The sequence below is a fragment of the Scyliorhinus canicula genome, chromosome 3 (genome assembly GCF_902713615.1).
Source record: "Scyliorhinus canicula chromosome 3, sScyCan1.1, whole genome shotgun sequence".
In the NCBI taxonomy this organism is placed as follows: Eukaryota; Metazoa; Chordata; class Chondrichthyes; order Carcharhiniformes; family Scyliorhinidae; genus Scyliorhinus; species Scyliorhinus canicula.
This window is the reverse complement of record NC_052148.1, coordinates 7103115-7129350: the sequence shown is the minus strand read 5'-3', so window position 1 is coordinate 7129350 and position 26236 is coordinate 7103115. Positions and strand designations below refer to the sequence as shown.

Below are 26236 nucleotides of genomic sequence, written 5' to 3'. Positions count from 1 at the left end.
CCTCAGAATAAGGATGGGGAACAAAAACAAAAACCTCGGGAGCACCGTCATTTTAGCGGACTGTACTCTACCCGCCAACGACAACGGCAGCATGTCCCACCTTTTAAACTCCTCCTCCATCTGCTCCACCAACCCAGTAAAATTAAGCTTGTGCAGAGTCCCCCAGCTCCTAGCCACCTGAACCCCCAGGTACCTAAAACTCCTCACTGCCCTTCTTAGCGGGAGCCTATCAATCCCCTCCTCCTGATCACCCGGGTGTACAACAAACAGCTCACTCTTGCCCAGGTTCAACTTGTAGCCCGAAAAACTCCCAAACTCAGCAAGAATCTCCATCACCTCCGGCATTCCCCCCACCGGGTCTGCTACATACAGCAACAAGACATCTGCATAAAGTGACACTCGATGCTCCTCCCCACCCCGCACCAGACCCCTCCACCTCCCCGACTCCCTTAGCGCCATGGAAGAGGCTCACTTGCCAACGCAAAAAGCAAGCAGGACAGGGGGCACCCCTGCCTCGTCCCCCGGTAGAGCCTGAAGTACTTGGACCTCCTCCCATTTGTTGCTACACTCGCCATCGGGGCCTCGTACAGCAACCTCACCCATTTAATAAACCCCACCCCAAACCCGAACCTCTCTAACACCTCCCACAAGTACCCGGCATCATTATCACATTTAGCAGCCTTCACACGTTAGTGTTCAGCTGCCTCCCCTTCACAAATCCCGTCTGATCTTCATGTATCCCCCCCGGCACACAGTCCTCTATTCTAGTGGCCAAGATCTTCGCCAGCAACTTGGCGTCCACATTCAGCAGTGAAATTGGCCTACATGATCCACACTGCAGAGGGTCCTTATCTCGCTTCAGGATCAGGGAAATCAGCGTCAGGGGCAAAACACCTCCCTCCCATGCCCCGTTAAAGGTCCGGACCAATTTTTTATAAAATTCAACCGGGAACCCATCCGGTCCCGGCGCCTTCCCCGACTGCATGTGGCCAATCCCACTGACCAGCTCCTCCAACTCGATCGGCGCCCCCAGTCCCTCCACCTGCTCCTCCTGCACCCTTGGAAATCGCAGCCTGTTCAAAAAGCTCTCCATTCCCCCCCACTGGTGGCTCCGACCGGTACAGTTCCCTGTAAAAGTCCCTAAAGACCTCATTAACTTCTACCCCCTTCCGCACCACATTCCCACCCCTATCCTTCACTCCACCAATCTCCCTAACCGCGGCCCGCTTGCGGAGCTGATGCGCCAGCATCCTGTTCGCCTTCTCCCCATATTCGTAGACCGCTCCCTGCGCCCTCCTCCACTGTGTCTCCGCCTTTCTGGTGGTCAGTGAATCAAACTTAGCCTGCAAGCTACGCCGCTCCCCCAGCAATCCCTCCTCCAGGGCCTCCGCATACCTCCTATCTACACTCAGCAGCTCCCCCACCAGTCTCTCCCACTCCCTCCTCTCCCCCCTCTCCCTCGGATGGGCTCGGATGGGAATCAGCTCCCCCCTAATCACTGCCTTCAGAGCCTCCCACACCATCCCCACCCGGACCTCCCCAGTGTCATTGGCCTCGAGGTACCTCTCAATACATCCCCGGACCCTCCTACACACCTCCTCATCAGCTAACAACCCCACGTCCAAACGCCAAAGCGGGCGCTGGTCCCGCACCTCCCCCATCTCCAGATCCACCCAATGCGGAGCATGGTCTGAAATCGCTATAGCCGAATATTCGGCATCCTCCACCCTCGGACCAGCCCCCTACTCAGGACAAAAAAATCAATACGGGAATAAACCCTGTGCACGTGGGAGAAAAAAGAGTACTCCCGAGCCCTCGGCCTCCCAAACCTCCAGGGATCCATCCCTCCCATCTGGTCAATAAACCCCCTCAACACCTTGGCCTCCGCCAGCCTCCTGCCTGTCCTAGAACTAGAACGATCCAGTGGGGGATCCAGCACCGTATTGAAGTCCCCCCCCCCCTTGATCAGGCCCCCCGCCTCCAGGTCAGGAATGCGGCCCAACATACGCCTCATGAAACCAGCATCATCCCAATTTGGGGCATATACATTTACCAGCACCACCCTCTCCCCCTGCAGCTTACCGCTCACCATCACATATCTGCTGCCACTATCAGCCACCACCTCAGACACCTCAAATGCCACCTTCTTCCCCACCAGGATCACCACCCCCCGGTTCTTCGAGTCGAGCCCTGAATGGAAAACCTGCCTCACCCACCCCTTCCTCAGACGACCTGGTCCGCCACCTTCAGGTGAGTCTCCTGAAGCATGGCCACGTCCGCCTTCAGCCCCTTCAGATGCGAAAACACCCGGGCCCGCTTAACCGGCCCATTCAACCCCCTCACGTTCCACGTGATCAGCCGGTTCAGGGGGCACCCCGCCCCCCTACCCCGCCGACTAGCCATAGCCCATCGACTGCTCGCCCCTGGCCAGCACCCCCCACTTGGCCCGTTTCCCATGGCGATAGAACCTCACCCGACCCCCCCGACCCGCACCAGCTCCTCCCTGGCCAATCCAGCAGCAACCCGGTATCCCCCGTCCCCCCCCTCCCAGGCTAGGACCCCTCCTAGCCGTGACACTCCCTCCATAGTACTCCCGTGAGCCAGCTGACTTCTGCTGACCCTGGCAGCTCCCGCCCTAACTCCGACCCCTCCCGATATGGGGTCACCCCCACCCTGCAGCAGCTCCTTGGCACCGCTCCAGCGCGGGAAAACGGAACTGATATCTACGCCCCTTGCCTCCAGCTCCACCCCCCTCGCCCCGCGGCGCGGGAAACCGGAGGAAAGCCCGCGCTTTCACACTGCCCCACCCCCCCAACGCTGCTCCCAAATAGCAGTCCCAACCCATCCACCAGCCCCGTACAAAAGAACAGACCCCGACACCCCCCTTAAAACACAAAACCATAACCAACACCATCCGAAAGCAGGAAAAAAAGCAGAATAGCCAGCAACAGCATTAACAGTGATACAAAAAACCCCCACAGCCCCCAATCCCTAGTTCGAGTCCAACTTTTCGCCCTGCACAAAGGCCCACGCCTCCTCCGGGGACTCAAAGTAGTGATGCCGGTCCTTGTAGGTGACCCACAAGCGCGCAGGCGGCAGCGTGCTGAACTTCACCTGCTTTCCATGGAGCACCGCCTTCATCCGGTTAAACCCGGCTCTCCGCTTGGCCACCTCCGCACTCCAGTCCTGGTAGATACGCACTACCGAATTCTCCCACTTACTGCACCTCACCTTCTTGGCCCAGCGCAGCACACACTCCCGGTCACTGAACCGATGGAACCGCACCAGCACCGCCCGCGGGGGTTCATTCGCCTTAGGCCGCCTGGCCAGTACTCTGTGGGCCCCCTCCAACTCCAGGGGCAGATGGAAAGATCCTGCCCCCACCAGCGAGTTCAGTATCACGGCCACATAAGCCGAGAGGTCCGACCCCTCCAGCCCCTCCGCGAGGCCCAGGATCTGCAAGTTCTTCCTCCTCGACTGAAACTCCATCTCCTCAAAATGATCTTGCCCCTTTTTTTGGAGCACCTCGTGCATCTCCACCTTCCCCACGAGGGCCGAGACCACATCCTCACACTCAGAGGCCTGCTGTTGCAACTCACGGATCACTGCACCCTGGGTTGTCTGAGTCTCCAGCAGCTTACTTGTAGTAACTTTCAAAGAGTCCAGCAACTCCACTTTCAGCTCCATAAAGTAGTGCAGAAGGGCCGCCTGCTGCTCCTGTGCCCACTGCCTCCACTCCTCGGGGGCTCCACCGGCCCCCATTTTGTCCACCTTCCCCCGCTTTTCCAGGGGAGCTGCTGCCGTTTATTTCCTCGCCCCACTCCGGGTCCGCATAAATCCCGGGGGATATTACTCCAGACACCTTCACACACCGGGAATCGTTGAACCAGCGCCGTTTGGGGCCCTTAAAAGAGCCCAAAAGTCCTACGATCGCGGGAGCTGCCGAACGTGCGGCTTAGCTCCGCATTGCCGACACCGGAAGTCAAATTGCTGGCTTTTAAAGCAGACCAAGCAGGCCAGCAGCACGGTTCGATCCCCGGACAGGTGCCGGAATGTGGCGACTAAGGGCTTTTCACAGTAACTTCATTGCAATATTAAAGTAAGCCTACTTAGAACATAGAACATAGAACATAGAACGATACAGCGCAGTACAGGCCCTTCGGCCCTCGATGTTGCACCGACATGGAAAAAATCTAAAGGCCATCTAACCTACACTATGCCCTTATCATCCATATGCTTATCCAATAAATTTTTAAATGCCCTCAATGTTGGCATGTTCACTACTGTTGCAGGTAGGGCATTCCACGGCCTCACCACTCTTTGCGTAAAAAACCCACCTCTGACCTCTGTCCTATATCTATTACCCCTCAATTTATGGCTATGTCCCCTCGTGCTAGCCACCTCCATCCGCGGGAGAAGGCTCTCGCTGTCCACCCTATCTAACCCTCTGATCATTTTGTATGCCTCTATTAAGTCACCTCTTAACCTTCTTCTCTCTAACGAAAACAACCTCAAGTCCATCAGCCTTTCCTCATAAGATTTTCCCTCCATACCAGGCAACATCCTGGTAAATCTCCTCTGCACCCGTTCCAAAGCTTCCACGTCCTTCCTATAATGAGGCGACCAGAACTGTACGCAATACTCCAAATGCGGCCGTACTAGAGTTTTGTACAACTGCAACATGACCTCATGGCTCCGGAACTCAATCCCTCTACCAATAAAGGCCAACACACCATAGGCCGACTTCACAACCCTATCAACCTGGGTGGCAACTTTCAGGGATCTATGTACATGGACACCGAGATCCCTCTGCTCATCCACACTACCAAGAATTTTACCATTAGCCAAACATTCCGCATTTCTGTTATTCTTTCCAAAGTGAATCACCTCACACTTCTCCACATTAAACTCCATTTGCCACCTCTCAGCCCAGCTCTGCAGCTTATCTATGTCCCTCTGTAACCTGCAACATCCTTCCGCACTGTCTACAACTCCACCGACTTTAGTGTCGTCTGCAAATTTACTCACCCATCCTTCTGCGCCCTCCTCTAGGTCATTTATAAAAATGACAAACAGCAACGGCCCCAGAACAGATCCTTGTGGTACGCCACTCGTAACTGAACTCCATTCTGAACATTTCCCATCAACTACCACTCTCTGTCTTCTTTCAACTAGCCAATTTCTGATCCACATCTCTAAATCACCCTCAATCCCCAGCCTCCGTATTTTCTGCAATAGACGACCGTGGGGAACCTTATCAAACGCTTTACTGAAATCCATATACACCACATCAACTGCTCTACCCTCGTCTACCTGTTCAGTCACCTTCTCAAAGAACTCGATAAGGTTTGTGAGGCATGACCTACCCTTCACAAAACCATGCTGACTGTCCCTAATCATATTATTCCTATCTAGATGATTATAAATCGTATCTTTTATAATCCTCTCCAAGACTTTACCCACCACAGACGTTAGGCTCACCGGCCTATAGTTACCGGGGTTATCTCTACTCCCCATCTTGAACAAAGGGACCACATTTGCTATCCTCCAGTCCTCTGGCACTATTCCTGTAGCCAATGATGACCTAAAAATCAAAGCCAAAGGCTCAGCAATCTCTTCCCTGGCTTCCCAGAGAATCCTAGGATAAATCCCATCCGGCCCCGGGGACTTATCTATTTTCACCTTGTCCAGAATTGCCAACACTTCTTCCCTACGCACCTCAATGCCATCTATTCTAATAGCCTGGGTCTCAGCATTCTCCTCCACAATATTATCTTTTTCTTGAGTGAATACTGACGAAAAGTATTCATTTAGTATCTCGCTTATCTCCTCAGCCTCCACACACAACTTCCCACCACTGTCCTTGACTGGCCCTACTCTTACCCTAGTCATTCTTTTATTCCTGACATACCTATAGAAAGCTTTTGGGTTTTCCTTGATCCTACCTGCCAAAGACTTCTCATGTCCCCTCCTTGCTCGTCTCAGCTCTCTCTTTAGATCCTTCCTCGCTTCCTTGTAAATATCAAGCGCCCCAACTGAAACTTCACGCCTCATCTTCACATAGGCCTCCTTCTTCCTCTTAACAAGAGATTCCACTTCTTTGGTAAACCACGGTTCCCTCGCTCGACCCCTTCCTCCCTGCCTGACTGGTACGTACTTATCAAGAACATGCAATAGCTGTTCCTTGAACAAGCTCCACATATCCAGTGTGCCCAACCCTTGCAGCCTACTTCTCCAACCAACACATCCTAAGTCATGTCTAATGGCATCATAATTGCCCTTCCCCCAGCTATAACTCTTGCCCTGTGGGGTATACTTATCCCTTTCCATCACTAACGTAAAGGTCACCGAATTGTGGTCACTGTTTCCAAAGTGCTCACCTACCTCCAGATCTAACACCTGGCCTGGTTCATTACCCAAAACCAAATCCAATGTGGCCTCGCCTCTTGTTGGCCTGTCAACATATTGTGTCAGGAAACCCTCCTGCACACATTGTACAAAGAATGACCCATCTAATGTACTCGAACTATATCTTTTCCAGTCAATATTTGGAAAGTTAAAGTCTCCCATAACAACTACCCTGTTACTTTCGCTCTTTTCCAGAATCATCTTCGCCATCCTTTCCTCTACATCCCTAGAACTATTAGGTGGCCTATAGAAAACTCCCAACAGGGTGACCTCTCCTTTCCTGTTTCTAACCTCAGCCCATACTACCTCAGAAGAAGAGTCCCCATCTAGCATCCTTTCCGCCACCGTAATACTGTCCTTGACTAGCAGCGCCACACCTCCCCCTCTTTTGCCCTCTTCTCTGAACTTACTAAAACACCTAAACCCCGGAACCTGCAACAACCATTCCTGTCCCTGCTCTATCCATGTCTCTGAAATGGCCACAACATCGAAGTCCCAGGTACCAACCCATGCTGCCAGTTCCCCTACCTTATTTCGTATACTCCTGGCATTGAAGTAGACACACTTCAAACCACCTACCTGAACACTGGCACCCTCCTGCGAAGTCAAATCTGTGCTCCTGACCTCTATACTCTCAATCTCCCGTACCCTAAAACTACAATCCAGGTTCCCATGCCCCTGCTGAATTAGTTTAAACCCCCCCAAAGAGCACTAACAAATCTCCCCCCCAGGATATTGGTGCCCCTCAGGTTCAGATGTAGACCATCCTGTCTATAGAGGTCCCACCTTCCCCAGAAAGAGCCCCAGTTATCCAGAAATCTGAATCCCTCCCGCCTGCACCATCCCTGTAGCCACGTGTTTAATTGCTCTCTCTCCCTATTCCTCATCTCACTATCACGTGGCACGGGCAACAACCCAGAGATAACAACTCTGTTTGTTCTCGCTCTGAGCTTCCATCCTAGCTCCCTAAAGGCCTGCCTGACATCCTTGTCCCCTTTCCTACCTATGTCGTTAGTGCCAATGTGGACTACGACTTGGGGCTGCTCCCCCTCCCCCTTAAGGACCCGGAAAACACGATCCGAGACATCACGTACCCTTGCACCTGGGAGGCAACATACCAAACGTGAGTCTCTCTCGCTCCCACAAAATCTCCTATCTGTGCCCCTGACTATTGAGTCCCCAATTACTAATGTTCTACTCCTTTCCCCCCTTCCCTTCTGAGCAACAGGGACAGACTCCGTGCCAGAGGCCTGTACCCCATGGCTTACCCCTGGTAAGTCGTCCCCCCCACAAGTATCCAAAACGGTATACTTGTTACTCAGGGGAACGACCGCAGGGGGTCCCTGCACTGACTGCTTCTTCCCAGTCCCTCTTACAGTTACCCATCTATCTCCAGTCTTTGGTGTAACTATTTCCCTGAAGCTCCTATCTATGACCCCCTCTGCCTCCCGAATGATCCGAAGTTCATCCAGCTCAAGCTCCAGGTCCCTAACACGGTTTTTGAGGAGCTGGAGTTGGGTGCACTTCCCACAGATGAAATCAGCAGGGACACTGACGGCGTCCCTCACCTCAAACATTCTGCAGGAGGAGCATTGTACTGCCTTCCCTGACATCACCTCTAGATTTAATAAAATAACAAGAAAAAGAAAAAGAAAGGAAGAGCTTACCTGATATTACCTCAAACCCTGCTCCCGCTCAAAGGTAAGCAAATTTAAAGGCACTCACTCACCTTCACGACAGGCCCCTGCTCCCGCTTCCCAACCACCGTGGGGTAGGGTGGGAAACACTCACGAAGTGTTTCGGGTTTAACTGTCACTTGCCAACAGCCTCTCCACAAACCACCTTCAACTTAGGCTGACCGCACTGCACGTATGCAAATTTCCCCAGAACAGCTGATCAGTAGCTCTGCTCTGCTGCCCTCTGCTGGATGATTGCCTTCACTCAAACTCCTCGGGTCCCCTTCGCAGATTCACCTTCAACTTAGGCTGACCGCACTGCACGTATGCAAATTTCCCCAGAACAGCTGATCAGTAGCTCTGCTCTGCTGCCCTCTGCTGGATGATTGCCTTCACTCAAACTCCTCGGGTCCCCTTCGCAGATTCACCTTCAACTTAGGCTGACCGCACTGCACGTATGCAAATTTCCCCAGAACAGCTGATCAGTAGCTCTGCTCTGCTGCCCTCTGCTGGATGATTGCCTTCACTCAAACTCCTCGGGTCCCCTTCGCAGATTCACCTTCAACTTAGGCTGACCGCACTGCACGTATGCAAATTTCCCCAGAACAGCTGATCAGTAGCTCTGCTCTGCTGCCCTCTGCTGGATGATTGCCTTCACTCAAACTCCTCGGGTCCCCTTCGCAGATTCACCTTCAACTTAGGCTGACCGCACTGCACGTATGCAAATTTCCCCAGAACAGCTGATCAGTAGCTCTGCTCTGCTGCCCTCTGCTGGATGACATTAATAAAGATTATTATTATTCCTGACTGGCCCATTTGTCGAGCCCAATTACGCTGCCAACGTGCTGACACTGTTATTCAATTATCTACTGCACAGGTCTGCCTGGACCAAAAATGTGAAGATCCGGTGATATTTCAAGTTGATGACTGTGACGCGAAATGCAATGAGCACGGGGTATGAAACAATTCACGCCCTATTCATGATGCTGTTAGATTTAATGGGAGAAAATGGGTAAATAATGTTGACATGCTCAGCCTCTATTGATTATTTATTTGGTATCAGATGCAACAATGGATTGATCCTGGGCATCACCCGATGGAAGAAATATCAAAGATTTGGAAAGGATGCAAAATAATCTTATTGTCATGGTAGCAATAGCGAATAGATGAGGATTCAGGAGAAACTGGTCTTTATATTTGTAAGATTAAAGTCCAATTTTATGGGGTTGTTCAATATAATCAATGTTAATAAGGAGCAGCCGGGACACAGTGGTTAGCACTGCTGCCTCGCAGTTCTAGGGACCCGGGTTCAATTTCGGCCCCCCGTCACTCTCTATACAGAGTCAGCATGCTCTCCCTGTGTCTACATGGGTTTCCTCCGCGAGCTCTGGCTTCCTCCCACAGTCCAAAGATGTACAGATTAGATGGATTGGCCATGCTAAATTGTCCCTTAGTGTCCAGAAAGGTTAGGTGGGGTCACAGGGTTATGGCGATAAGGTGGAGGTGTGGACTTAAATAGGATGCTCTTTCCAAGGGCCGGTGCAGACACGATAGGCCGAATGGCCACCTTCTGCGCTGCGAATTCTATGGTTCTATGACATTGTTTCCCTTCATAAAAGGGTCAGAAATAAGAGTTAAGGTCAAGAATTGATAAAAGAACCAAAAGTAATGGCGAATGAATTGCGAGCTGTCCGTAGTGATTGGAATGTACTTAGTGCTTGGAATGCACTTACATCTCTTTGATGTGGTCAATGCCTGAAAATGTAGAGGAAACTCATTCAAATTGCAGATAAACACATGACACTTTCAACCTCACCAATGCAGTTCACAGGAGTGTTAGCAAACACAATTTGACACAAAAGGAGATTTCATGACAGGTGACAATTACTCAAAGTTATTTCTATTTTTCTAAATGTCACCAAAAGAGGAGAGTGAGGAAGACAGAGAGGTTTAGGGCAGGAACTTCCAGAGCTCAGGGATGCCTGTTTGTCAGCAGCAATCGGCCCCTTGTCAATCTGTGGGTTGCAACATCCAGCTCTACTTCTCTCAATCCCACCCTGACTTTGAAATGTCTGACTGCTGGTATGATTTCCAGAATGACATTTCTTCCAGATAGATATTGGGAATAATGAAGCCATTATCCATCATCGCTTGTCACCAATTGCACCCAACTTGCTGTCGCCTGTCACAAGCTGAACTAAATTGGATTTCAGCCCACGCTGACAAGCACATGCCACAAAGACTGCTTATTTCTACCTCCATGACTTTTAAACTCACACCCTGCCTCAGTTCATTGGCTGTTGAAGCCCTCATTAATGTCTTGTTCCTGCTAGACTCGTCTATCCCAGCACGGTCCGAGGCAGGCCATTTTTCACCTTCAGAGCTTCTCCGTATCTCTCCTGCCCATGCCCTAACCAGACACACCTATCCCCCACTCTGCTCACTCACCTATATTTTCACTCTCGGTTAAGATGCACAACCATGTTGGAATGTTCACCTTCCATTCAAACCCCTCCATTGACCATATTCCTGCCCATTTCTGCAACTTTGTCTAAGGATACAACTCTCCTAAGATGTGAACAAATGAGCATTCGAATTAGGAGCAGCGGTAACCCATTCTGTCCCCTCAAGCCTGCTCCGCCATCCAGTAATACCCAAGGCTGATCTGATCACATTACCCCTACCCCCAATAATCTTTATCTCTCTCGTTATTAAACAATCTTTGTACCTCCACATTAAAATATTGACCCTGTCTCCACCACTGTCTGGAGAGGAGAACTCCAATGATGTAAAAGTAAAGGTAAAGTTTCCATAGTTCCAGATGACCGCAGGCTGCTTTCCCCTTTCAGGGGGAGAGTTGGCTGGTGGTGATTTAACCCGAGGGTCACCACACCTCAGACGAGGAGCAAGGTTGAGAAGGTGGGGCCTCCATGGATAACCTCAGCCGGTACGGGAATTGAACCCACGCTGCTGGCCTCGCTGTGATACACGAATCAGCCATTCAGCCCAATGAGCCCAACTGAGGGCCACTTCACCCACAATGCACTGCCTGCCCACCACCCCTCTTCCAGAACCCCCTCCCCCCCACCTCACCCACAATGCACTGCCTGCCCACCACCCCTCTTCCAGAACCCCCTCCCCTCACCTCACCCACAATGCACTGCCTGCCCACCACCCCTCTTCCAGAACCCCCTCCCCCCCAACTCATCCACAATGCACTGCCTGCCCATCACCCCTCTTCCAGAACCCGCTCCCCCCAACCTCACCCACAATGCACTGCCTGCCCACCACCCCTCTTCCAGAAACCCCTCCCCCCACCTCACCCACAATGCACTGCCTGCCCACCACCCCTCTTCCAGAACCCCCTCCCCCCCACCTCACCCACAATGCACTGCCTGCCCACCACCCCTCTTCCAGAACCCCCCCCCCACCTCACCCACAATGCACTGCCTGCCCACCACCCCTCTTCCAGAACCCCCTCCCCCCCACCTCACCCACAATGCACTGCCTGCCCACCACCCCTCTTCCAGAGCCCACTCCCCCCACCTCACCCACAATGCACTGCCTGCCCACCACCCCTCTTCCAGAACCCCCTCCCCCCACCTCACCCACAATGCACTGCCTGCCCACCACCCCTCTTCCAGAACCCCCTCCCCCCACCTCACCCACAATGCACTGCCTGCCCACCACCCCTCTTCCAGAACCCCCTCCCCCCCACCTCACCCACAATGCACTGCCTGCCCACCACCCCTCTTCCAGAACCCCCCCCCACCTCACCCACAATGCACTGCCTGCCTACCACCCCTCTTCCAGAACCCACCCCCCCCACAATGCACTGCCTGCCTACCACCCCACTTCCGGAACCCCCTCCCCCCCACCTCACCCACAATGCACTGCCTGCCCACCACCCCTCTTCCAGAACCCCCTCCCCCCCACCTCACCCATAATGCACTGCCTGCCCACCACCCCTCTTACAGAACCCCCTCCACCCCCACCTCACCCACAATGCACTGCCTGCCCACCACCCCTCTTCCAGAACCCCCCACACCTCCCCCACAATGCACTGCCTTCCCACCACCCCTCTTCCAGAACCCCCACCCCCCCACCTCACCCACAATGCACTGCCTGCCCACCACCCCTCTTCCAGAACCCCCACCCCCCACCTCACCCACAATGCACTGCCTGCCTACCACCCCTCTTCCAGAACCCCATCCCCCCCACCTCACCCACAATGCACTGCCTGCCCACCACCCCTCTTCCAGAGACCCCTCCCCCCCACCTCACCCACAATGCACTGCCTGCCCACTACCCCTCTTCCAGAACCCCCCCCCCACCTCACCCACAATGCACTGTGTGATGATATGATCTGCATACTCGTCTGCCATTGGGCCAGAACGTCGGCTTACCATTGGCCCTGGTCGGTCATGTGCCTCTCGACCGATTGGCCGAGAGGCTGAGTTAACCACGCCTCTATCAACGAGGTATAAATGCTCAGAAGCCTGACGATCGTCCCTTTTCCACTGTAGACGATCGCCAGGCTGTGTTCTAGTTAATTAAAGCCTGACTTTGGTAAATCACTCGCCTCACGTGCAATCGATGGTGCATCAATTTAATTAACTACGACTTTGAAGATGGAGTTCCGCATCAAGCCCGAATGCCTCCGCATCAGCCCGCAAACTCGGAACTCTACAGAACTTTTCAAACTCTGGCTGACTTGCCTCGAAGGGTTCCTGGCATCTACAACCACCCCCCCCACCGGGGCACAGAAGCGGCACGTCCTCCACTCCAGCGTGGGTATTGACGCTTACTCAATAATCGAAGACGAAACAGATTATGATGACGCTATACAAAAGCTAAAAGGACAATTCATCAAACCGATCAACAGGGTATTCGCTCGACATCTGCTGGCCACCAGAAAGCAGGTCCCCGGTGAGTCTCTAGACCAATACGCCCGGGCCTTCTGTGCCCTGGGGAGAGGTTGCGCCTGTGAAGCGGTGTCCGCTACAGAGCACATGGAGCTACTCGTCAGAGACGCTTACGTGGCTGGGATGCTGTCTCCCGTGATCCGCCAGCGGATGCTGGAAAGAGACAAACTCAGTTTAACGGAGACGCTGACTCTCTCCGCCTCCCTGGAGGTCGCAGATTTAAGCGCTCGCACCTATGACCCTGGCCAGGCCGCCTCCTGGCACGCTTCCCACCAGCCACCCGCCGCTCCCGGCCTCCCTCAGGCTTGTGCCGCGGGGCGACCCGATAAATCCGCGGGGCCCCGCTGCTACTTTTGTGGGTACGCTAAGCACCCTCGCTCGCGCTGCCCAGCCCGCTCCGCCCTCTGTAAGAGCTGCGGGAAGAAGGGCCACTACTCCACGGTCTGCCAGGCCAAATCGCTGGCTGCAGCGTTTCTGGAAGCTGCACAGCACTCTCCCCCCCTCCCCCAGGCCTCTGCAAACGGCCTGTGTGCCTCCCTCTCTCCTCCAGAGCCCCTCCAGCTGCTCCCGACTCGCGCCCCGCCGGCCGACATGCACACCTCCCCGGCCCCTCCAGGCCTCTGCCTGCCCGCCGCGCACGTTTCTCCCCCCCGCCCCCGGGCCCCGGCGCCCGACCGGCTCGCCTCTCCGGGCCCCCCTGGTCTCTGCCTGCCCGCAGCGGCCCTGCTTCCCCCGCTCCCGGACCCCGGCTCCCCCTACCCCCGGGCCCCGGCGCCCGACCGGCTCGCCTCTCCGGGCCCCCCCGGTCCCTGCCTGCCCGCAGCGCGACTCGGCTCCCCCCGCCCCCGGCCCCCCGCACCCGGCCCGCGCGCCTTACCTCCTCCCACAGCTGATGCACCTAGCCGGCGTCCTGGAGCCGGCCTGCGCGCCTCTTCGCTCACAGCGCCGGCAACGCTAGCTCCGCCTCCAGCGGCCACGAGGGCTTCCTGGGCGCCGCCATCTTGGGGTGCCGACCCCACATGCGGGTCCTGGGCGCCGCCATCTTGGGGCCCCGACCCCACGTGCGGGTCCTGGTCGCCGCCATCTTGGGGAACAGACCTCACCTGGGGATCCTGGCCACCGGCTTCCACATCTGCCACGCAAGGTCCCTCCAGCATGGAATCGGACAGCGACGACGGATTTTCTCCACGGCTCGCGGCCGTTCACCCCGCATATGGATCCTGGCCACCGACTTCCACATCTGCCACGCAAGGTCCCTCCAGCATGGACTCGGACAGCGACGACGAATTTTCTCCACGGCTCGCGGCCGTTCAGCTCGACCAGTCTCATCCACGCACGCTCTCCAAAACGACTACGCTGATCCACCTCAACGGCCACAAGACGGACTGCCTGCTGGACTCCGGGAGCACGGAAAGCTTCGTTCACCCTGATACGGTAAGACGCTGCGCGCTCCCTGTCCATCCCGTAACACGCAAAATCGGTTTAGCCTCAGGTTCGCACTCCGTCCACATCACCGGGTGCTGCATCGCGGACCTCACGGTCCAAGGGAAGGTTTTTAAAAATTATAAATTCCTTGTCCTCCCTGACCTTTGCGCACCGGCACTCCTAGGACTGGACTTCCAGTGCAACCTGCAGAGCTTGACTTTTCAATTCGGCGGCCCTATACCCCCCCTCACTGTCTGCAGCCTCGCGTCCCTCAAAGTGGACCCTCCCTCCCTGTTTTCTAATCTCACCCCCGATTGCAAACCCGTCGCCACACGGAGCAGACGGTACAGCGCCCAGGACCGATCCTTCATCAGGTCCGATGTCCAGAGGCTGCTGATGGAAGCGGTCATCGAGGCCAGCAACAGTCCCTGGCGAGCCCAAGTGCTGGTGGTCCGGACGGGGGAGAAAAACCGGATGGTCATCGATTACAGCCAAACCATCAATCGGTTTACGCAACTGGACGCGTATCCTCTCCCCCGTATCTCTACCATGGTAAACGAGATCGCGAGATACAAGGTCTTCTCCACTGTGGACCTTAAGTCCGCTTACCACCAGCTCCCCATCCGCGCGAGTGACCGACTGTACACCGCGTTCGAGGCTGACGGGCGCCTCTACCACTTCCTTAGGGTTCCGTTTGGTGTCACGAATGGGGTCTCGGTCTTCCAACGGGAGATGGACCGAATGGTCGACAAGTACGGATTACAGGCTACCTTCCCGTACCTTGATAATGTCACCATCTGCGGCCACGACCAGCAGGACCATGACACCAACCTCCAGAAATTCCTCCAAACCGCAAAACTCCTTAACCTGACCTACAATAAGGATAAGTGCGTGTTTAGCACCGACCGCCTAGCCATCCTCGGCTACGTAGTGCGTAACGGAGTGATAGGCCCCGATCCCGAACGCATGCGCCCCCTGATGGAACTCCCTCTCCCCAATACCCCCAAATCTCTCAAACGCTGCCTGGGGTTTTTCGCATACTGCGCCCAATGGGTTCCCAACTACGCGGACAAGGCCCGTCCCCTCATGCAAACCACGACCTTCCCGCCGTCGACGGAGGCCTGTCAGGCCTTTAGCCGCATCAAAGCGGACATCGCAAAGGCCACGATGCGCGCCATCGACGAGGCCCTCCCCTTCCAGGTCGAGAGCGACGTATCAGAAGTAGCTCTGGCAGCCACACTGAACCAAGCAGGCAGACCCGTGGCCTTCTTCTCCAGAGCCCTCCAGGCTTCCGAACTCCGCCACCCCTCTGTGGAAAAAGAAGCCCAGGCCATAGTCGAAGCGATGCGACATTGGAGGCACTATTTAGCCGGCAGGAGGTTTACCCTCCTCACAGACCAACGGTCAGTAGCCTTCATGTTTGATAATGCACAAAGGGGCAAGATCAAAAATGACAAGATTTTACGGTGGCGGATCGAGTTGTCCACGTACAACTACGATATCTTGTATCGTCCTGGGAAGCTCAATGAGCCTCCTGATGCCCTGTCCCGCGGTACCTGCGCCAGCGCGCAGATAGACCGCCTCCGCTCCCTCCACGCGGACCTCTGCCATCCAGGGGTGACCCATCTCTCCCATTTCATTAAGACCCGCAACCTGCCTTTCTCCATCACGGAAGTCAGGACAGTAACCCGTGACTGCCACATCTGCGCCGAGTGCAAACCGCACTTCTACCGCCCCGAGCGCGCACACCTGATCAAAGCATCCCGCCCCTTCGAACGTCTCAGCATAGATTTCAAGGGGCCCCTTCCCTCTAACAACTGCAACATTTACTTCCTGGCGGTTGTCGGCGAACACTCCCGCTTCCCCTTCGCCATTCCCTGTCCCGACATGACCACATCGACCGTCATTAAGGCCCTACTCTCCATCTTCTCCCTGTTTGGCTACCCCGAGTACATTCACAGCGACCGGGGGTCCTCATTTATGAGCAACGAGCTGCGTCAATTCCTGCTCGACAGGGGCATCGCCTCTAGCAGGACGACCAGCTATAACCCTCGGGGTAACGGACAGGTCGAGCGGGAGAATGGTACGATCTGGAAGACCATACTACTGGCCCTCCAGTCCAGAGATCTCCCTATTTCCCGATGGCAAGAGGTGCTCCCCGATGTGCTGCACTCTATCCGCTCACTGCTCTGTACTGCTACTAATCAGACACCTCATGAACGTCTTCTTGTTTTCCCCAGGAAGTTGTCCTCCGGATCCCCTCTCCCGACGTGGCTGGCCGCCCCCGGACCCATCTTGCTCCGGAAGCATGTGCGGGTGCACAAGTCCGACCCGTTGGTGGAACAAGTCCAGTTACTCCACGCTAACCCGCAGTATGCGTATGTGGAGTACCCCGACGGTCGGCAGGACACGGTCTCCCTCCGGGACCTGGCACCCGCCGGCGTGCAGCCCCCCCCCCACCACAGACCCCCCCTCCCCTTTTTCAGCACAGCACCCCACTCAGCTTCCCCATCCCTCATCCATGGCGTCTCCGCGGCCAGCTCAGGTGACGGAGACTACTCGAAGTCTATCGCTCCCGGACTCCAGGACATCAGCAGGACCATCAGCTGATCCGACGACACCTCCTCCACTACGGCGCTCGGCCAGGACGTCAAGGACCACCAAACGACTGATCGAATCCTTCTAGAGTTCTTCCTTTTGTAAATATTGTTATGTCTGGGCCAGTGGCAAGCCCCCAAATTCGACAAGGGTACGGAGAGAAAATTATTCTCCCCGACGGCTACTCATAGTTCTTCCCCCCCCCCCCCCCACCCCGGGTCTCGTTCACACCCCCCCCCCCCCCCCCCCCCACCTTCCTTCTCCGTAAGGGGTGAATGTGATGATATGATCTGCATACTCGTCTGCCATTGGGCCAGAACGTCGGCTTACCATTGGCCCTGGTCGGTCATGTGCCTCTCGACCGATTGGCCGAGAGGCTGAGTTAACCACGCCTCTATCAACAAGGTATAAATGCTCAGAAGCCTGACGATCGTCCCTTTCCACTGTAGACGATCGCCAGGCTGTGTTCTAGTTAATTAAAGCCTGACTTTGGTAAATCACTCGCCTCACGTGCAATCGATGGTGCATCACACTGCCTGCCCACCACCCCTCTTCCAGAACCCACCCCCCACCTCACCCACAATGCACTGCCTGCCCACCACCCCTCTTCCAGAACCCACCCCCCACCTCACCCACAATGCACTGCCTGCCCACCACCCCTCTTCCAGAACCCACCCCCCACCTCACCCACAATGCACTGCCTGCCCACCACCCCTCTTCCAGAACCCCCTCCCCCCCCACCTCATGGACCCCTGTTATAGGGAGATCCGGCCAGGGACCCCTGTAATCGAGAGACCCCCCCTTCCATAAGGAACACCTGTAATCAGGAGACCCCCACAGGGAACCCACACCGAAAGGACTCCCCACACAGACCCATCCTCCGCATGGCCCCCCCTTTTCTGACCCCCACATAAAGGCGACCATGTATGGAAGCTTGAGAGCAATCCAGACAGGGGCATTGAGAAGAATTACAGATGTAACACTGACCTTGAAGTATAGGATAGTATAGGTTTCAATAAAATCATCGCTCAATCTTCTAAACTCCAATGGATACAGTCTCAGCCTGTACAACATTTCCCACAATAATCTCCTCATCGCAGGTTTCAGTCTCTGGAACATTCTCTACACTGCGTCTGACACATTTATAGCCTCACTTAAAAGGGACCAAAATGGTACTCAGTACTGTAGACGTGTCTCACCAACACCTTGTACAAATCGAGCAAAACCTCCCTACTTTATCTTCCATTCCTTCGCAATAAATGACAGCATTCAATTCGCAATCACAGGCTGTACCTGCGGACTAACATTTCATGATTCATGGACCCGGGCACGAAGGGCCAGAGTTTGGAAATCTTTCTCTATTTACATCGTGTGCTGATATTCTGCTCAAAATGGACAGCTTGACATGTTCCAGCATTGTGCTCCACCTGCCAATTCCCTCCTCCCTCCCACTCACATCTTTGTCCTTTGGCCATGGTCAATGCACGAGGTTAGGGAGGTAGGGCAGAAGAGTAGGCCTAGATCGAAGGCTCTTTCAGAAGGCTGGTGGGAGCTTGATGGGCTGAATGGCCTTCTGTACTGTAATTATTCTATGAAGATTTACTTCTGTTTGTGCCGTTGATTTATCTGTTTTGTCAGGAACACTGCGTTCATTCAGATACAAACCATTTAGTTATTTTAATTTTTGTTCCTAATGTCTGACCTTATCCGTTGGTGCACATTTGGTGTGTCCACTCTGTCCCTTCCTGTCACACTCTGACCATCATTTCCCTTGCCGGAACACTGGTCCCAACGTGGTTCAGGTGTGGACCATCCCAATGGTACAGGTCCCACTTTCCCCAACAATAGTACCAGCGTCTCAAACTTAAACCCCATCTTCCCAATCCAATCTTTTGAGCCACACATGTAACTTTTACGTTACTGACCCCGTGCCAATTTGCTTTTCTTTAGGTAGTATTCCAGAAAGTATTCTCTTTGAGGTACACGCTGTTTAATTTATCTCCCAGCTGTTCATACTCCATCAGCTGGACGTCTTTCCCAGTTCCAGCTCTGCCCGTTGGGACCTAATTGGACCACTGGGCCTTCTGCTCTCTCTCTCTCCCAGCTCCTGCCCAGCCCAGGGTAGATGTTCTGAACTCTGGTATATGGCAGGCCAGGCAGCTTTGTGGATCCCAGCTCTCGGCTGCAGAGAATTGTGCCCTTTCCCTTACCTACCACTGCATTCCCATTGCTGTTAACTGAGCCTCATTGCATCCCCCCCACCTCCACGGGAATGACTTCCTCTGTCCTGTCCAGTTCACCTCTCTACCTTGCAGCCATTAACTTAATTCATAAAAACTGCAAATACTTCAAACCTAGTTGGACAATTGCAATGGCCGAGTCTCCACGTCTATATTCTGGGCCCCCATGCCTCACCTCACTCATCGCCGCACATTCCTGTCCCTGACCACTGACTAAATCAGAGGGCCCGACCCAAGGGTGTCGGAGTGCTGCCTGGTACAATGTGGTCAGGTTATTGTCCCCCTTCCCAATGCATCACAGTGTCCGTATCTCAGCCTCCAGCTCAATGACTCTGAGACAAAGATCTTCAATCCACAGTGATGACAGAATCACACAATGATACAGTACAGAAGAGGCCCTTCAGCCCATCGGGTCTGCCCCAATGCATGAAAAACACCTGACCTGCCTACCTGATCCCATTTGCCAGCGTTTGACACATGGCCTTGAATATTCTGACGTGCCAAGTGTTCATCCAGATACCTTTTGAAGGATGTGAGGCAACCCGCCTCTCTCACCCTCCCAGGCCGTGTGTTCCAGACCCTCACCAGCCTCTGGGTAAAAAGGTTTTTGCTCAAATCCGCCCCCCCCGCCCTCCCCCACCGCTGCGCCCCCCCCACTCCCCCCCGGCCAAGCTTCTTGCCCATCACTTCCCCTTGTGACTGACCCTTCAACTAAGGGGAACAGCTGCTCCCTATCCACCCTGTCCATGCCCCTCATAACCTTATACACCTCGATCAGGTCACCCCCTCAGGCTTCTCTGCTCCAGTGAAAACAACCCAAACCTATCCAACCTTTCTTCAAAACTAAAATGTTCCATCCCAGGCAGCATCCTGGTGAATCCCCTCTGCACCCCGTCCAGCGCAATCACATCCTTCCTACAATGTGGTGACCAGAACAGCCCCCAATACTCCAGCTGTGACATCATCAATTTGGGAAAGTTGAAATCACCCAATATAATTACCTTCTTATTATTTTCTCACCCCTTTTCTCATGGTGAATGTATTTGCTCCTCCTTTCCCGCTGACTATCGGGGGGGTCTATAATGAAAATTGGAATGAAAATCGCATATTGTCACGAGTCGGCTTCAAATGAAGTTACAGTGAAAAGCCCCTAGTCGCCACATTCCGGCGCCTGTTCGGGGAGGCTGGTACGGGAATCGAACCATGCTGCTGGCCTGCCTTGAAAGCCAGCGATTTAGCCCAGTGTGCTAAACACCTCGCAATGTAACTGTCCCTTTGGTATTCCTAAACTCGACCCACAAAGCTTCATTTTATGCCCCTTTCAAGATATCATCTCTCTTTACTGCAGTGATTGCTTCCTGAACTAATAATGCAATGCCTCCATCTCTTATACTCCCTCCTCTACCTCGCCTGAAAATTCTATATCGCGGGATGTTGAGCTGCCAATCCTGCTCATTCCTCAAGCATATCTCTGTAATGGTTACTATATCACAATTCCACGTTTTAACTCTCTCCATTAACTCATCCGTTTTACCTGTAATACTCTTGCCATTAGAGGCCATCCAGCCTCGTCTTAACCCTTGAAACCTACTACCGCTGTATTGCCTCTGACCTGACTGATTTTCTGTGTTATGCTGTGTCCCTATTCTGCCTACAGTCTGTCCCCCTCCCCAGCCAAATTAGTTTAAACTCCTCCCAACAGCACTAGTAAACCCTCCAGCGAGGATGTTAGTCCTGCTCTGGTTCAGGTGGTCCCACTTGTTCGGGTCCCACCTTCCCCGGAAACGGCCCCAGTGGTCCAGGAATCTAAAACCCTCTCTCCTGCACCAACTCTTATGCCATGCATTCATCTGAACTATTCTCCTATTCCTGTACTCTCTAGCCCGTGGTACTGGGAGTAATCCGGAGATTATAACCCAAAAGGTCCTGCTTTTTAGTCTATTGCCTAGATCCCTGAATGCCTAATGCAAGACCTCAACCGTCTTTCTACCTATGTCATTGGTACCAACATGTACCATGACCTCTGCTTTATCACCCTCTTCCTTCAAGATGCCATACAGCCGCCCAGTGACATCCTTGACCCTGGCACCAGGTATGAAACATACCATCCTGGACTCTCTTACATCCACAAAAGTGTCTACCTGTACCCCTGACTATGGAGTTCCTTTGACTATTGCTATTCTGCCCTTTGACCCTCCCTGCTTAATAACAGAACCAGGTGTGTGCTACTGCTCCGGCCGCTGCTGTTGTTTGTCTCTGATCAGCCACCCCCGCCCTCACCAGTATCCAAAAGGATAAACTTGTGAGATTGGGAGATGACCACAGGAGCTTCCTGCACTGACTGCCTGTCTCATATAGCAGCCACCCATTGTCTGCCTGCACCTTGGGTCTGACCACATCTCTAAAATTCCTGCCCATGATGCTTTCCGCCACCTGCTTGCTCCCAAGTGCATTTAATTGCTGTTCCAACTGATCCATATGATCTGTGAGGAGCTGCAATTGGGTACATTTCCTGAACATGTAGTTCTCCGGAATTCTGGAATGTGACTGATCTCCCACATCTCACAGGTGAAGCACTTTACCCCGCCAATTGACATTTCTAGCACAAATTAATTAATTTGAAATAAATGCTCGTTAAATTAAGTTACGATCACTATTGATCTCTAACCCTAGACTTCAATGATAAATATTAAATTGCAAATACAGGAATCACCGCCCTCCAGTTTAGCTACTTCTCTACTTGGTTAATTAATTTGTTTTGATACAATTTTCTTCTTTTTTCAAATTTAATGCATACTTCCTGCCAGCCAATCAGGTTGGCATGGTGGAAACATGGTTAGCACTGCTGCCTAACAGCGCCAGGGGCACGGGTTTGATTCTGACCTCCAGTGACTGTCACTGTACAGTATGTACATTCTTAATGTTTCTGGATTTTCTGGGCGCTCCGGTTCCCACCCACAGTCTAAAGATGTGCAGCTTAGGTGGATCGGATAAGCAAAACTGCACCCCTTAGTGTTACGGTGATAGGGTGGGGGGGATTGAGCCTCGGTAGGGTTGGTGAGACCCCATGGGCCAAAACATCAACCTCTGCACCGTAGGGATTCTCTGAGCCTATTCCATGGTACAATGCTGCTGCCACTCTCCCCCTGCTCCCACTCTCCCCCTGCTCCCACTCTCCCCCTGCTCTCACTCTCCCCCTGCTCTCACTCTCCCCCTGCTCTCACTCTCACCCTGCTCCCACTGTCCCCATGCTCTCATTCCCCCTGCTGCCACTCTCCCCCTGCCCCCACTCTCCCCCTGCTCTCACTCTCCCCCTGCTCCCACTGTCCTCATGCTCTCATTCCCCCTGCTGCCACTCTCCCCCTGCCCCCACTCTCCCCCTGCTCCCACTTTCCCCCTGCTCTCACCCTCCCCCTGCACCCACTCTCCCCTGCTCTCACTCTCCCCCTGCTCTCCCTCTCTCCCCCCTGCACCCACTCTCCCCCTGCTCTCTCCCCTGCTCTCACTCTCCCCCCTGCCCCGACTCTCCCCCTGCTCTCACTCACCCGCCTGCTCTCACTCTCCCCTGCTCTCACGCTCCCCTGCCCCCCCCACTCTCCCCCATCTCCCACTCTCCCCTGTTGCCACTCTCCCCCTGCGCCCACTCTCCCCCTGCCCCCACGCTTCCCCTGCTCTCACTCTCATGCTCCCCTGCTCCAACTCTCCCCTGCTCTCACTCTCCCCCTGCCTCTCACTCTCCCCCTGTCCCCACTCTCCCCAGCTCTCACTCTCCCCTGCCCCACTCTCCCCCTGACCCCCACTCTCCTCCCCTCTCCTCACCCACCCCCTGCTCTCACTCTCCCCCTGCCACTCTACTCTCCCCCTGCTCCCACTCTCCCACTGCTGCCACTCTCCCCCTGCCCCCACTCTCCCCCTGCTCTCACTCTCCCCCTGCTCCCACTCTCCCACTGACCCCACTCTCCCCCTGCTCTCACTCTCCCCCCTGCTCTCACTCTCCCCCTGCCCCCACTCTCCCCCTGCTCTCACTCTCCCCCTGCCCCCACTCTCCCCCTGCCCCACTCTCCCCCTGCTCTCACTCTCCCCCTGCCCCCACTCTCCCACTGCTCTCACTCCCCCTCTGCTGCCAGTCTCCGCCTGTTCCCACTCTCCCCCCTGCTCTCTCTCTCCCCCTGCTCCCACTCTCCCCCAGCTCCCACTCTCCCCCTGCTCTCACTCTCCCCCTGCTGCCACTCTCCCCCTGCTGCCACTCTCCCCCTGCTCTTACTCTCCCACTGCCCCCACTCTCCCCCTGCTCTCACTCTCCCCCTACTCTCACTCTCCCCCTGCTCCCACTCTCCCCCTGCCCCCACTCTCCCCCTGCTCTCACTCTCCCCCTGCCCCCACTCTCCCCCTGCCCCCACTCTCCCCCTGCTCTCACTCTCCCCCTGCCCCCACTCTCCCCCTGCTCTCACTCTCCCCCTGCTCTCACTCTCCCCTGCTCTCACTCTCCCCCTGCTCTCACTCTTCCCCTGCCCCCACTCTCACCAGCTCTCACTCTCCCCCTGACCCGACTCGCCCCCTGCTCTCACTCTCCCCCTGCTCTCACTCTCCCCCTGCTCGCACTCTCCCCCTGCTGACATTCTCCCCTGCTCTCACTCGCCCTCTGCTCTCACTCTCCCCCTGCTCTCACTCTCCCCCTGCCCCCACTCTCCCCCCTGCCCCACTCTCCCCTGCTCTCTCTCTCTCCCCGCCCTCACTCTCCCCCTGCCCCCACTCTCCCCTGCTCTCACTCTCCCCCTGCCCCCACTCTCCCCTGCTCTCACTCTCCCCTGCTCTCACTCTCCCCCTGCTCTCACTCTCCCCCTGCTCTCACTCCCCCCCTGCTCCCACTCTCCCCCTGCTCCCACTCTCCCCCTGCTCTCTCTCTCCCCCTGTTCTCACTCTCCCCCTGCCCCCACTCTCCCCCTGCTCTCACTCTCCCCCTGCTCTCACTCTCCCCCTGCTCTCACTCTCCCCTCTGCTCTCAGTCTCCCCCTGCTCTCACTCTCCCCTGCTCTCACTCTCCCCTGCTCTCACTCTCCCCCTGCTCTCACTCTCCCCCTGCTCTCACTCTCCCCCTGCTCTCACTCTCCCTCTGCTCTCAGTCTCCCTCTGCTCTCACTCTCCCCGTGCTCTCACTCTCCTGCTGCTCTGAAATCTCCCCCAATGTTTTCTGCAGTTTTGCCTCATTTACAAACTTTCTCACATTGGACACAGGAGGAAGTATTTTTGGACAGTGAGTTTTGCCCTCAATTCAACATTCACATTCCCATTAGTAAGAACGTAAAATTCCATTGAATTATTGAGATGATTTGGATTTGGCAAGTTATTAAAATCCATCCTTCTGGAATCCCATGTCTGCTCTGTCAAGTCAGGTTGTGCTTTTCAAAGTGCCTTTTTGCTGCGTTGCTGATTAGAACTTCCAGCATTTCCCTCTATTAACATCACTCCAGCAGATAGTCATCGCCCCATTCGCAAACTGTGTGTTGTCGGTGTCACATTTAGTTTGCTAAGAATTCTGTTTGAGTGCATGGGGTAGTTGACTGGGTGAAAGGTGCTAAATGAGTATAAATTGTTAGTGTTGGCAGCTGGAGATATGGGCCGGAATTCTCCCCTACCCCGCGGGGCAGGGGGGGTCCCGGCATAGCGGAGTTGCGCCAACCACTCCGGCGTCGGGCCTCCCCAAAGGTGCGGAATTCTCCTGTCAGCGGCCTGTCAGCTTCGGCCCATTGCGGGCCGGAGAATCGCCGCGGGGGGCACGCCCATCGGCGGGGCATGATCCCCGCTCCCGCCGATTCCCGGGTGGCGGAGAATTCCGGCCACGGCGGGGGCGGGATTTACGCCGGCCCCGGGCGATTCTCCAACCCTGCGGGGGGTGGGGGGAGAATTCCGCCCATGGTCACAATGCTGAGCAATTCAACTTAGAGACAGGCAAGCTACCAGAAATGGAGGAATGCAGAGTTTTTGTGGGTTTCTTGGCTGGACGAGTTTCTAAGTCACCTCCAACTATCTGTCCAGGTCTGGACACCACCCAGATGGTAGGAGCTGAACACTGGGGAATAATCAGTGGACAGCCCCAACCCCTGAATCTTTTATTGGCAGAACGTCATTGGTAAAGTAACAGGGGATGTTGGGACCCAGGGTCCCTCCCAGCGCTGAGGTCCTGGCACCCTGCTGACTGCCCCCTGACCATCGCTGATAAAACTCCAGCTCCTGGACCATTCCTCTCTTTGACTCCATTTCTGTCTCTCTGAACTTCTTCACCATGTCCCTTTGTGTAAATCTATCTCCTCCCAATTCAGAAACGTTAACCGCTGTGTGTTTTGTTTCAGGTTTGTAACAACCATGACAACTGTCACTGTGATGAAGGCTGGGCTCCTCCACTTTGCAAAACTCCTGGGGCAGGTGGCAGCATTGACAGTGGGCCTATGAACGACACAGGCCCAGGTAATCATTCAGTTCTTTACTGTGTTGTTACTGATGGTCATTGTTCAGTCTGCTCTGTCTTCCTCCATCCACCTCATTGTGTATCCTTCATCCGAGGTCACTGAACAATTCCACTCAATTTTCACATCACTGTTCAGGTATATGGGCTCTGATCCAATGACAACAAGCTTCATTTTTTTCAGCCTGTGCATATTTGGCTGTATTGTTGCGAGGAGGCTGCATTGGGAGCAGTGAATACCATCAGCCAAATTGGAGGAGGTGCAAGTGAAACATTGCTTCATCTCAGAGAGCAGCTGGGGCTGGATGTTGAAGGGGGTGGAGGGAGTGAATGTTTGTGGAAGGGGAAGCAATCAAGTGGGGCTGCTTTGTCCTGGATGGTGTGGAGCTTCTAGAGTGTTGTTGGAGCTGCACTCATCCAGGCACGTGGAGAGTATTCCATTCCACTCCTGACTTCTGCCTTGTAGATGGTGGACAGGCTTTGTGGGGAGGGGATCAGGAG

At 54.7% G+C, this 26236-nt stretch overlaps 1 protein-coding gene across 4 annotated transcripts in view; it reads left to right on the top strand.

Annotated features, from left to right (window-relative positions):
* Positions 1-25868, top strand: part of LOC119963793 (disintegrin and metalloproteinase domain-containing protein 12-like) — a 701497-nt gene extending 675629 nt beyond the window's left edge. Inside the window, exons 18-19 of one of the 4 annotated variants that reach the window (XM_038793079.1) lie at positions 8962-9039; positions 25623-25865. In XM_038793079.1, coding sequence (XP_038649007.1) covers positions 8962-9039; positions 25623-25841 — 297 coding nt within the window. In that variant the 3' untranslated portion in view covers positions 25842-25865. Of the gene's footprint in view, positions 1-8961; positions 9040-25622 lie in introns of all 4 variants that reach the window. The other 3 variants (XM_038793080.1, XM_038793078.1, XM_038793081.1) reach the window with 3 other exon arrangements.
* Positions 25869-26236: the final 368 nt, after the last annotated feature.